Source organism: Ipomoea triloba, chromosome 5 (assembly GCF_003576645.1).
Source record: "Ipomoea triloba cultivar NCNSP0323 chromosome 5, ASM357664v1".
NCBI classification, from domain to species: Eukaryota; Viridiplantae; Streptophyta; class Magnoliopsida; order Solanales; family Convolvulaceae; genus Ipomoea; species Ipomoea triloba.
Window position 1 is genome coordinate 24179201 of NC_044920.1, and position 12466 is coordinate 24191666.

The 12466-nt window shown below is 37.1% G+C and overlaps 3 protein-coding genes across 10 annotated transcripts; 1 reads left to right on the top strand and 2 right to left on the bottom strand.

Annotated features, from left to right (window-relative positions):
- Nucleotides 1-1278: 1278 nt before the first annotated feature.
- Nucleotides 1279-4853, top strand: LOC116018702 (uncharacterized protein YwbO). 2 transcript variants are annotated; one of them, XM_031258667.1, is made up of 8 exons: nucleotides 1279-1528; nucleotides 2662-2809; nucleotides 2892-3011; nucleotides 3137-3180; nucleotides 3268-3393; nucleotides 4195-4279; nucleotides 4364-4420; nucleotides 4522-4853. In XM_031258667.1, the coding sequence occupies exons 1-8, from the start codon at nucleotides 1482-1484 to the stop codon at nucleotides 4591-4593; spliced, it is 699 nt and encodes a 232-aa protein (XP_031114527.1). In that variant the 5' UTR covers nucleotides 1279-1481; the 3' UTR covers nucleotides 4594-4853. The 2 variants fall into 2 exon arrangements, with proteins under 2 accessions (XP_031114527.1, XP_031114528.1); XM_031258668.1 differs by lacking the exon at nucleotides 1279-1528 and adding an exon at nucleotides 1935-2082.
- Nucleotides 4854-5313: 460 nt separating this feature from the next.
- On the bottom strand, nucleotides 5314-8098 carry LOC116019056 (E3 ubiquitin-protein ligase At3g02290-like). 2 transcript variants are annotated; one of them, XM_031259129.1, is made up of 5 exons: nucleotides 7969-8098; nucleotides 6841-7193; nucleotides 6033-6459; nucleotides 5704-5813; nucleotides 5314-5573 (listed from the first exon to the last, which is right to left on the bottom strand). In XM_031259129.1, the coding sequence occupies exons 2-5, from the start codon at nucleotides 6955-6957 to the stop codon at nucleotides 5547-5549; spliced, it is 681 nt and encodes a 226-aa protein (XP_031114989.1). In that variant the 5' UTR covers nucleotides 6958-7193; nucleotides 7969-8098; the 3' UTR covers nucleotides 5314-5546. The 2 variants fall into 2 exon arrangements, with proteins under 2 accessions (XP_031114989.1, XP_031114990.1); XM_031259130.1 differs by lacking the exon at nucleotides 7969-8098 and adding an exon at nucleotides 7858-7963.
- Nucleotides 8099-9535: 1437 nt separating this feature from the next.
- On the bottom strand, nucleotides 9536-12466 carry LOC116018938. 6 transcript variants are annotated; one of them, XR_004098636.1, is made up of 4 exons: nucleotides 11113-12466; nucleotides 10899-10969; nucleotides 10806-10825; nucleotides 9536-9886 (listed from the first exon to the last, which is right to left on the bottom strand). XR_004098636.1 is itself a non-coding variant. In XM_031258994.1 (3 exons), exons 1-2 carry the CDS (start codon nucleotides 12407-12409, stop codon nucleotides 10941-10943), a joined length of 1326 nt encoding a protein of 441 aa, XP_031114854.1. In that variant the 5' UTR covers nucleotides 12410-12466; the 3' UTR covers nucleotides 9536-9886; nucleotides 10899-10940. The 6 variants fall into 6 exon arrangements, 4 of the variants coding, with proteins under 4 accessions (XP_031114854.1, XP_031114853.1, XP_031114852.1 ...); XR_004098637.1 differs by lacking the exon at nucleotides 9536-9886 and adding an exon at nucleotides 10424-10727; XM_031258994.1 differs by lacking the exon at nucleotides 10806-10825.

Here is a 12466-nt window from a genome sequence, read left to right on the forward strand (position 1 = left end):
AAGATGAACAAACAAAAATAACATATTTTGTTAGAATTAAAAGATAAATTAGTAACATCTACCAACCTTTGATTTTGCTTCACCAACTAAATTGTAACACAATTGTGCACACCCAAATCTTTAGATATCTATTTTAGTAACTGAAAAGTAAAAGCTTTTTTAATTTTTTTAAAAATAAAATTTAAATGTTCTACCCCAATTAAGTTGATAAGACTACTAAATTAATAATCACAAAATTAGATCTTAAGTAGGACTAAATAGTATTGTAGTGGTTATGAGTTTCTCTAGGGGATTTAGTAATTATACATTATTGAGTACAAATAAATGAAGAATTTGGATATCAAATTTCGACCGCAAATGCTACAGTAGCCAAGGGATGGACGGTGGTTATGAAGGGGTTGGATTGGGTGTGGAAAAAGGGGGTGTGAAAGGTGCAGGTTCGATTCAAAGAAGGTGGTGAAGTGGATTGAAGGGAATGATCAACCAAATGGCTAGATGAGGAACATCATTGAAAGGTGGATAATGTGGAAAGCAAAATATTTGAGACATTTTTTTTTCAACATATCAGAATGAGGTAGCGGACAATTTAGTAAAAAAATCTTATCACAGGACAACTAAGTAGATCGAATGAGAGCGACCCTCAAATAATATTACAAGTGTGTTCTTACACGATAAGTTTAGAGTGCCATCCAATCAAAATATTAATGTAGTATGTTACATGTAGGATACTGAACTTGCGCAAATTTTATAATGGACCGCGCATCAAAACGACGTCGTTTTAATTAATGAAAGCAGACGGATGAAACGGCCTCTGTTCCGCGTAACTACAGTTCTCTTTCAACACAACTGCAGTATCAGTTCAACACAACTACAATTCTATACGAATGAAGCGGTCTCCGTTCCACGCAACTGCAGCTCCCTTTCAACAAAATTGTAGTATCAGTCCAACACAACTGCAATATCAATTTAACACAACTGCAATATCAGTTCATGACCATGGTTCACGCTATAACAACTGCCGAACTTAGCCCTCCCCACCGGAGTAAAAAAGACAAATGGAGAAACACATTTAAGTAATACGGAGTATTTGTTAGTCTTCCCTCAAAGATATACGGAGTATTTCCTATACAGCTCATGGTGATATCACGGCTTGCGTGGCGAAAGTTCTCACGTGTTTTTTTTTTTTTTTTTGAAAAATATTATATAAATTAATAATAATTGAAGGAAAAAAAAAAATAAAAGCAATATAGACGTGATTTTGGGAGAAGGGGTAGTTGAAAGACTTTCTTTCACTGCACAATTTTCTCCCGTTTCGTTGGCAGTTTCAGACGTGCTGTCGGGAAAATCCTACAAAAAAACGCGGGTTTTGTTTTTTATTCGTAGATTTATCTGGATTACTATTTGCGGGACGGACGTGTATATATAGTCGAAATTGGATCAAGAATTTGATACTCCCTTCATTCTTGAAATCTTGAAGTGGCATGCGATTGGTGTCTCTACAGAAATTCCAGGTTTCGCGATTTCCCAGGTTAGCTCTTCTTCAACTTCTCTGCTTTCTTTCTTACTCCGTAGATTCTTTTGATTTATCCCGCCCTGTAACGGAATCGACAAGAGAGAAAGTTTCAGGGTCTTTTAGTTCATCTCTGAAATGTTCATTTTCAAGAACCGGAAGATAGCTCAATCCAACATCCGTGGTAGGATAGTTTTGCAGACAAGACTAACTGTTGTTCGGATGATGTTGTTGCTGCTTTCTTGTCTTTGTAGTTTAGGACATATTTATTATAGAGAGTTTGCACTCTGCAGCAGGCCTTTGTTATGCTTAATAGAACATTAAAAATTCAAACTTGGATTAGATGTGTTCTTCTCCATGAATCGTGAGTATCTAGATTTTTTTTTTTTTTGGATGACGAGGGAACCCTCCTACTACTCCACAGGTAAATCCCGCTTTGTTAGCCTAGCTGACAAAGGATTACAAGGATGTAAACCAAGTGTATGTTGCCTAGCTGGTTGAAACCAAGAATGCCAAATAGACCTCTCCCTAGGAGTCAAGTCAACAACTTGACTACTCGAGGGTGTGTACGGGTAAGTCTCGCTTTGTGATTCTAACTGACAAAAGACCACCAGGAGGTAAATTAACCATGGTTGCACATAGCTGACCGGTTGAAACCAAGAATCCCAAATAGGCCGCCCTCCTGGAGTCAAGTGTTGAAATGAGTGTCTAGGGTTGATTGCCAAGAGTATTGAAATGAGCTTGTTGGAGCCTGGTGAATGGCTGTCTTTCATATTTCCTCATATCATATTGTATCATGGTTATAAGATCATGATTTCTGCAGTTCTGCCATCTTTATATAGATTATGTGTGTGTATATTTTGCTCTAGTTTAACTTTAAATACGAGAATTTCAAACATCATGCGATTCACCCGGAAACTTAAAGGGAGTTAGTAAGCGAATTGCAAGGTCGCTCTTGAATGTGTGCATCCAAATCAGTGTCATAGTGATGGATATACCGGGTGCTATTTATGCAACTGTGTAGTCAATTTGGGTACAACCAGTTTTGAAGTTGCAAAAAAGCTTTTTTCGATGCCAAGTTGTTTTGGAGGCTTTAAGGTTTGGTTATAAACTTCTAGCAACTACTGACCTGATTGCTCGTTTTGCATCAGATTCATGGCTCAATCATCTGCTAACAGTACTGGGAGGAAGCTTATTCATATTGATATTAGTTCAGATAGTGTATGCCCATGGTGCTTTGTTGGGAAAAGAAACCTCGATAAAGCTATAGCTTCTTCCAAGGATCAGTACGATTTTGAGGTGCCGTTCAACTTTTCTTTAAAAAGAAAAACTACTATTTCAACTTATTCCTTACGTTGATTGGTGAAGTTCCATTTTGCAGATCAAATGGCACCCCTTTTTTCTTGATCCTTCTGCGCCTAAAGAAGGTGTTATTAAGAAAGAGTTCTATCTGCGTAAGTTTGGAGCTCGAAGTGAACAGCTTGGACGGAGAATGAGTGAGGTTCAACTTCTATCTTTCTTATTCAATGATCAAGATCTTGTTTCACTTTTTCGATTCTTGTTTCATGAGTATCATTTACAGTATGTAAATCACTGTTAGTCATTATCATTATGTCCAATGTGCAGATTTTCAAGGGTCTCGGGATGGAATACGACACATCTGGACTTACGTGAGTTCATTTTGTTTCTAAACCTTTTCATGGGGACACACGAGAATCTCTTATGCTTGTTCTGCTGTTTATGTTTCAACCGTGCAGGGGAAACACTCTGGACAGTCACCGGCTCATATATTTTGCGGGGAAACAAGGTCAGGATAAGCAACACAAACTTGTCGAGGAGCTTTTCATTGGCTATTTCACTCAAGGAAAGTATATAGGTGACAAGTAAGTACAATGTTCTCCCTTCAACAATGTAACTTAGTTATACTTTACAGTCTGATCCAGTCTACTATGCTACATTCAATGTTGTAGAAGGCGCTAGGTGAGTCGGGTGCCCGGGGGGAGCCTAGGTGCCGCCTGCAAGGTGCTAGTCGGGGTCCTGGGGGGCGTTTGGCGCATAGGCGGGCGAGTAATAATAGTAAGAAAAAATACATCAGTATACACATTGTACACCTAAAAAAAACACTCAGCTGAGTTGGCCGGCTAATGTCCACCTAAGGGTAAAATCCACTCGGCCTAGGGGCCGATTTTTGCAACAGTGGTTACATTATAAGAAGCTTATAAACATGCATGAGGTACGTGATCCTGATTAGAAGACAACAATTGTCTAGCCTCAGCGGGTAGTAAATACAAGAACGAAATACAAAATGCATAGACAATCTAAGGGCACATCTAGCTAAATAAATGGGAAAATATAGGGTATGAGGAGTCAGATATGATGGTGTTATTATAAAACATAAAGATAGTCACACCTCGTAATAACTTGATCTTGTGAAGGTGAAACCGTGAAAATAGCAGAACCTGGCTTAAAGAACGTCCCTGTGGAAACCTTAAGGTTCCCGTTTGATCTGTGTTGTCATCTCAAACATCAATATTACCTGGTTTACACATAACACTATAGCAGCACCATTAGTTAACGACCCCTCTTCTCTTTCATTCACTTGAGACAGCTCAACATTAGTCAGTACTACCACTCTACGGGATTTCTTAGGTTTCTATTTGATGTCAAGTTGTCTGTTTTTTAAGGGAGTTTCTCAAAGAAGCTGCTAGAAAGGTCGGGGTTGAAGGAGCAGAAGAGTTTCTCGAGGATCCAAACAATGGATTGAAGGAGGTATATATGTTTTTCTTCTGGAACTAACCTTTTATCCTACTACCCATTCACTCCATGACTGAAGTGATCTCTAAATGGCTCAAGGTTAATGAAGAACTGCAACAATATTCATCCAATATCAGTGGAGTCCCACATTATGTGGTATGTTGTACAATTAGTCTAATGATATCATTTAGCACCTCGATACGTTAATTATCACGAGATTAGTGAAAATATATCTATATGACTATATATATCTGCAGATTAATGGGAAATACAAGCTGAGTGGTGGCCAGCCTCCTGAGACCTTCCTGCAGGCCTTTCAAACAGCCTGAAGTAGCAAAAGTTGTCTGAGAGATTGTGTTGAGATCAAAGATGCAAGTTCTCTGTTTGTCCACAACAAATTTCTGGCTTGATTTTCTGTGAAATAAGCTGTCATTCTTATTATCAACTCATCAGCCATTAACATGATGCCAATAAAGTTGATTGTGTATGTAATTAACAAGTTCTTGGCACAGTATTTTGTATCAGGATATTATGATTCTTAAATCTTTTTCATGCCTTCTTAAATATGAAAAATGCTACTTTTACCAAACCCGATATAATTTCATATGACTTGTGACACCCGTCATCACATGTTATATTCATTAGTATCTATGAACTGATTGATCTTATTGTGTATTAAACAAATGAAGTCACATTATGTGAAAAGAAGGTGCGCATTTTCTTGGCATAAATAGATAGTGCGTAAACCTAGTCAAACACTTCATCTTCATTAGTTATCTATGAACTGATTGATCTTATTGCGTATTATCCAAATGAAGTCAAATTATGTGAAAAGAATGTGTGCATTTTCTTGGCATAAACAGATGGTGCGCAAACCTAGTTGGCTGGTTGAAAAAACATGTGGTCAAAACAAAAAAATATACTCAGCATTAACAAATGTTGTGTGATCTTAATTAACTGGTTGAAAAAACATATGATCAGACCAAAAATATATATAGTCGGCATTAACAGATGTTGCGTGGTCTCAGTTAACTAGTTGAAAAAACCTATGATCAAATCAAAAAATATATTATTGTTGTTTAAGTTTTATGCTCAATGTTTACTTTCATACATATTCAATATACAAGACACATTATTCAAATATTCACATTGACTTTATATAAACAATTTTCAGATATTTACAGCAACTTTACACAATCTCTCTTCTTTCTCTTTCATTTTCTGGGCTGCATCTTTAGCAGTTACTGGTTTCATCCATGACTTGAAATTCTTTCGAGTAAGATCAAATCCTCTCGTCGAATGCCATCACCTACAAACACAAAATCAACAGGAATGTTAGCAGTTTCATTTGCCTTCAAATACAAACATCTGATGTATTAAATCAACCAAAAAAAGAAAAAAGAAAGAAAGAAAGAAAGAAAGAAAGAAAGAAAGATTACCTTCCCACAAACTGGACAAGTATCGCTTCTCTCCATCCACTCGTATATGCAACTTAGATGGTAATGATGAGAGCATTTTGTGATTATTTTTGGGTTTTCTTCATCATATTCTGGGTAGAAAAGATGCATAACACGCGTGAGAACAAGTGCAGAAGAAATGCGTGTAGATATTGCAGTACCCTCAAACGCAAATATGATTGTTTATGCTGTTATGAGAGTAAAGTTGGGTTTTGGCAACCATAATAGGACTAGAAAGAATAGAAGGATGAGAACTGTTTGGGGTAACTCTAAGCCGGGGATGAGTGCACAATAAAACTGCAGAACTATACCTTCAAGGCATGTCGGGCAGACATCTTCATCATCTGAAGAAGGATAGATATGAGCAAATCCAGTTGTTGGTTCGGTTGTTGAGGGCTTCAGTGATGATCTAGAGTATTCCTCTTTTGATCCCTTTTTTTCACAAGACTCGTCCCATTTGTTTCCTGTACTCGGAAACTCCACATCATCATCACTATCACTTCGTTGTAATGGCTCGGAGTCGAGCATGTGACTTGACCCCTTTTCCCTTCCTGAGGCCAATTCATTCTGTTGTAAGTGGAAATATCTATGCCCAGCATCATAAGGCAATGGTCTAGGAGGAGAACAGTACATTTCAGACAGAGAGTTATCACGCGATGCAATAGAGCTCAAAGACGCTGTCGCTTGAGTGGATGAAGATATGGCATGGTGTTCTCCACTATGAAGAAGTGATGTATACTGCAGAAGTTCAGCAAAATGAAATCCCGAGTCAATCTCCATAGAGAATCAATTCCATCCATCAATATAATTTATCTTTGCTGCATAGAGATGCATGTGATGAAGGTTTGTTATGCGTGTCAGTGTGTGTCTGGTGGGGAATGGGGGCGGGGGTGGTTGGGTTTCAAACCCAGAAAGTTAACCACAACCCACTATTAATAAGCTAAACATCGGAAACCCTAGAGCTGCTTAGCTACAGGTCACTGCAGACCAAAGCATTGCTGTTAGACATCTCAAACGCAGTTAAGTTCAATTTAGCTTTAGTTCTTTCCGTTGTGAATCCTATTTACTGCAGGAATTTTCAAATAATCAAATGGAGAGAACTAGTTAACCAAACTATACCACATGGAAGAAATTCTGGACAAAATACTGCAGGCAGAAACAATTCCTATAGATCGAGCTGTTAGGATCTGCAAAATCATCCATGTTATCTCGCAAACAGCAACAAGCAGCACCCATGATACCGTCTGAAATCTACCACAATCCCTCGAAACACTTCCTTCCAGGATCATTCACAGTTCCTAGACGCCATAAGTTAAAAGCAATGCTTACACCAAACAGAACTCAGGGAAACTGAGAGAGGATCCTGAGCTCGCAGCATTCGTGGCTATGCGAACTAGCACCCTCTCTCAAATGAAAACTCTGACCACTCTTTCTTGAACAATAAATATGTAAGTAAAGCTATGCTTTATAACCTGCAAAAGTAAAGAGCCCTGCAATCAGAGAAAGACAAGAATACAGAACAAAGAGAGAGAATGTGGCAAAGTTGCCAATTCAAGAGTATACTCCAAATAAATCCAAGTAAATAATGAAACTTTTCTTTCAGGGAAAATCAAGCTGCAGAGGACCTATGATCATCATGGATAAAGACAAAATACAGAAACAAGACAGTGAAAGTGTGAAACCCGAGGGTAACTCAACCAAGTTGGAGACTATTCACTATTGATTTGGCAATCACAAAGTGACAAGTTTGAACCCCAACGAGGGCGGCCTATTGGCCTTCTTTGTTTGAGTCAGTCGTGCAACCTAGGTTGTTTCTTGTGATCCTTTGCTAGCTAGGGTCACAATGTGTGATTTACACAATTCATACTCTCGGGTAGTTGCAGACAGTGAAACCCCAGCCAAGAAATTTCTGGGTTTGCCATGAATTGGGGCAAAATTTTCCTTCTTATTCCTCTATTGGAATCAAATGGTTTCTATATACAGCTACAACCAAATTGGTCATCATCAATCCTCAAACAAAGGCATACAATACAAAAAATTTCAGCAAAACCCTTTATTATCCAGAGTTCCAGACAGATCATCAGAAGATAAGGTTTCAATTCCATGAAAAAAAAATCAAAGCAAGAAATAGCATACCATTATCAAATTGACAAAACACAATCCCAATGACAATATTTGACATTGATCAAATGCAGAAAAGAAAGCAATATACACCGCGGAAAATTTAAAAACAAACAAAAATTGTACCCGGATTCATAGAAAGATGGATTCTGGGCCTATTTGAGGAACAACAGAAGCCTAGAAAGCAAAGGGTCGGATGATTCTAGTACCAGATTGTGCTCCTGTGCTGGATATTTTGTCTACAAATTCCATTAATGCATTTTTTTTATTTTTATTTTTCTGTTTTTACTCCGGTGGTTGAAATCAATGTAATTAAAACTGAATAGTAAATTGATATGTGGGTATTGAATTTTGGAAAATTTGTCAAATGGATTCGGACAAAAAATGTAATTAAATCATAATAGATTCACGGAATAGACTTAAAATTGAATGAAATTCTTAAAAACATACATATTTTGGTAGTGCTTTTTTTTTTTTTTCTTTTTCCAAGAATATTTCCGTGAATAAACAATTCTCATTAAAAGAGAATAGTGATTTTAGGGAGCCCTGGTATTAAGTTATTCTCGAGTTCTCAAATAGTCTAAATGTTTTATTTCGTACTAATATGGCTTATTTGCTTGACCAGATGTGCCCTATATGATCCGACTCAGACCAATCACAGCCCATCAGATACTGATGTGTCATCGACCGTCACCCGGTCACATGAGACCGAGAAGTTAGTTCACAAGACCGGAAAATTAATCACTCGACTATCGATCTGTTGCATTAAGTACCCAATCATAAAACTAGTCAGTAGTCACATCATGTCTCTGCATTATCCTTTATTCTCTTCAAGACAATTGACATTGCCACTCTAATTGACAACCCCACAATTACTACATGTAACACATGTCGAAGTCTCGACATGTGTCACCGAGCTCCTCTATATAAGGCGCATATACTACTCTTGGGGGAAGAACACAAGACTTGTCAGATAATATCCACTTAAGACTTGAATTTGATTTACCCAATAAGGTGTTTGGTTGGGATGAGGGAATTAGAGGAGAAAGAATTGTAATTTGGTGAAATTGCAATTCAATGAATAAAGTAGGAATTGAAATTACAGTGTTTGGTATGCAAGAATAGGAGTACAAGAACCTGAAAGGTAAGAATAGTAGTAGCAGCAGCAGTAATAATAATAATAATTCTTTCAATTTTTTTTATAAAAAACAAAGGGTATGGAAGGAGGAGCAAAATTATCTTTACACCAACAAAATTGTTTATCCTCTATACCGAATTACAATTCATGTGAATTCATAGGGATAACACTTGAATTGCAATTTATCATTTAGAGAGAATTACAATTCCATAAAATTACAGTTCCTTCCAACCAAACAATATAGTTTGGAAATCTATTAAATTGAAATTCAATGTCCCCAAACTACACTCAACCAAACAGGCAATTAGAAATGAAGTTGCAAATCATACCAGGAGCAGGGCGGTTATGTACTCATCCGCATTAATTAGTTACATCACCTACTTTAACCCCTATTCCCCACCTCCAATTAAATATAAAATTTGTTTAGATTTTTTCTCCTCATCACAATACTTTTTATTATAAATAAAACATTTGCATCCTTTCAGGTTTATAGCATATAATAGTATTTTTCATGCGTGTTGCGCAAAAAAATTAATACATAATATTAATACTTTATATTAAAATTTTAAATCTATGTAGATTAAGCGTAAGGATTCTGTACATAGAATAAATTAAAATTTTGTGTTGAAACATGAGTAACAGAAAGTTACAAAATCTGTTAAAACTTAAACATCAAACGATATCGTTTTAATCCAAGGTCCACAATGTTATGTGGGTCCATGGTCCACCATACAAATTGCAGTATTTCCACCCCTATTAGGAGCAATTGTTATACCGTGGACTAGGGTCATATTTCCACCCCTATTAGGAGCAATTGTTATACCGTGGACCAGGGTCATCTTCATCCATGTTGTCATCTGATTCTCACTGTTTTTCTTTCTCATTGTTCTTCGCTTCTAGTTCTCCCTTTAAATTGTAAATGTAATTACAGAATTAATAAATTAACACAATGCCCTTATAAGTCATCTTACACACAATCAACTAAAAGTTAAAAAAAAAAAAAAAAAGTTATCAAACATTTTTCTATAACCAACTAATATAATTAGTTAATTAAATCAGCTAAAGCAAACAACTATTAGCTATCAGCTAACACAATCAAACACCTATCAACTATCAACTGATTACCAAATACGACCCCTTAATAATTTATCTCAATTATTTTCTTTTTATTATTTGAATATGTATAAACACACAATTTTTTTTAAACACATTTCCCAAATATTTCTTATATTTTGTATCTGAATTGGAGATGGATGGAGGCGCTATATAAAACCCGGGTTTAGCACCTGTGGCCAAATATTTCTTATATTTTGTCATACATTTAAAAATATTCCTACAAAAGTAGTTAAATCGCCGTGGGAATACATGAAAAACAACTTGATCATGTGATTTACCTGCTCCGATATCTTTAATACTAGTACTACCTACACCGATATCAAGTTGTTTAAGGTATTGATCCGATGGTACATTTAAATATTTCTAATGCCCAGTTAGAAAAGTGACAAAAATTGCAACGTCAATTATAGTGTAGGAAAAAAAATAAGCACAACCAACAAGTAAGGATGAATCTTCCAACTATCATTATGGCTTAGAGACAAAAGTGTAATTTTTCTTATAGAAAAATATAAAATTAAGTATTAAAATAGTTGATCAATAAAATTGATGCATGCACTAACACATCCCTATTTGTTCTTCTTTTGCTTTATTTCATCAAATAATTCTTGATTGTGATAACTGTCCTTCAAATCTGATTCATCAGAAGTGCACCCCAATGTATCAATTTTGGATTTGGTTAGAAAAAATAAATAAATAAATAAATACTAACCAAAACAAAAAAAGGTATCCCTGCAAAAACAAAAATAAAATTAAGGAAACAAGAACCAAAAAATTAATTTAGACACTAAATTGGTAGGCTTACCATCATATCATTAAATGGAAGTTGGAGGTGAGGAAACTGGATCTATGAATTCCCAAGTGTATTTTTATTATCTGCAATTATAACATGTAAATATATTAAGATAATAGGGGAGCAATCGGGCCGGGAACTACTAGAATGGGAAAAATTAAACAAACAGCCATAGAAATCAGATTAGATCGATCTTGTGTGAAATTGATACTTTTTAATAACTTACTTTCAATTGTGTAGCCGCGGATTAGTGGTGGCACTGGTGTTGGCCACCACTGTTGAGTAATGGAATGAACAATTCCTCCAAAAGCAGACCACCCAGAAGAATTGGTCCAATACAAATAAATCCCATCTTTAATGATAAATCCCGTGTCTTTAATTTTAGGATCAAGATTAGGATGCACAAGGTCTAGGCTCGAGAGAATCATAATATTTGGTGTAATGTAAAACTTGTGCACCAAACTCCACTTCCCCATGTCATAGTCCTCCAGCTCCCATATATAATATGCGGCTTCTAAGTGCGCACCCTTTTGGCATGTTACACGAAGACGATTCTGAGATAATCCAAGGGTTCTAGTGAAACACTTCTCATCTTCCACATCAGTCGGCATATCAATTACGCGGCAAAATTTTTCAGGACAATTGTAGGGATCATACACAAGAATATACTTAGCAAGCAACATATGCAGCATCCCTTTATAGGTCACAAGAAAACAAGTAGAAGGAACTAGAAACCTTGCAAATATGGGCCGCGGTGATGAAACCACAAGACTTTTCCATTCCTGAGACGAGAAGAGTTGAAGTCTGTATTTGCAGTAAGAAATGGGTGGATAAACACAAATGTGAACCACCACACAATCATAGCGAGAATGGTCTACACATTGCGATTGCTGATTGGTGGTGCAAAGGGAACAGGGCGCAGGAACGCAAAGGAAGCCAGTGGACATTTCGTACATTTCGTGCCTCTCCCTCTCACTGGATTGGAATTGGAGGGGAGGGGGAGGAAGAGCAGTCCACTGCTTGGTTAGCTGATTACAGACATAGAATGCGGATACGGAAGGGGAATAGTAGATGGGGATGGAGGCGCATAGAATTAAATCAGCACACGAACCCTTCACTTCAATTCTGTGATTAGGATCAGGACAGGGAAGGAACCCTAAATCGAGCCTTCGGAAGCCGCACGAATTGGCATCAGGGTGGGGGTATCCATCGCAAACGATCGGGAAATTGCGGTTAAACATATTTTGGAATATAAAGCAGGCAGGCGATGGCGATGATGAATGAGGATGATGAAGAATTGGCGGAAGGGATGGGTCATGGCGGCGGTGATTGAATAAAGTAATAAAATAGTGAGAAGAGATAAGAGAACACCAGCTCTTGCATACCAATTTCAACCGGATAGCTGCTCTGCTGGGGAGCCTGGCCAGGATTTCAACAAACAAGCTCTCGCCCAGATTACTGAACAACAACTCAAAGGATGGATCTGAGAATTTCATCAACTTGGCGTCCTCAAGGCGATCCATGCGGCTGCGTTCTGTACTGTTCTGTTTGTGATGCCAATTCTCCCAAACCCTTGTTCG

Bases quoted from the DNA above. Each gene is read 5' to 3' on its own strand.
- LOC116018702 (XM_031258667.1), top strand. From the start codon at position 1,482: ATGCGATTGGTGTCTCTACAGAAATTCCAGGTTTCGCGATTTCCCAG. The intron at 1,529-2,661 runs GTTAGCTCTTCT...GTTTTGCATCAG, and splicing joins CAGGTTTCGCGATTTCCCAG to ATTCATGGCTCAATCATCTG. The intron at 2,810-2,891 runs GTGCCGTTCAAC...TCCATTTTGCAG, and splicing joins AGGATCAGTACGATTTTGAG to ATCAAATGGCACCCCTTTTT.
- LOC116019056 (XM_031259129.1), bottom strand. From the start codon at position 6,957: ATGGGTGCTGCTTGTTGCTGTTTGCGAGATAACATGGATGATTTTGCA. The intron at 5,814-6,032 runs GTATAGTTCTGC...TTTTCTACCCAG, and splicing joins CTGCCCGACATGCCTTGAAG to AATATGATGAAGAAAACCCA. The intron at 5,574-5,703 runs GTAATCTTTCTT...TTGTGTTTGTAG, and splicing joins CTTGTCCAGTTTGTGGGAAG to GTGATGGCATTCGACGAGAG.
- LOC116018938 (XM_031258994.1), bottom strand. From the start codon at position 12,409: ATGGATCGCCTTGAGGACGCCAAGTTGATGAAATTCTCAGATCCATCC. The intron at 10,970-11,112 runs GTAAGTTATTAA...TTATAATTGCAG, and splicing joins CCGCGGCTACACAATTGAAA to ATAATAAAAATACACTTGGG.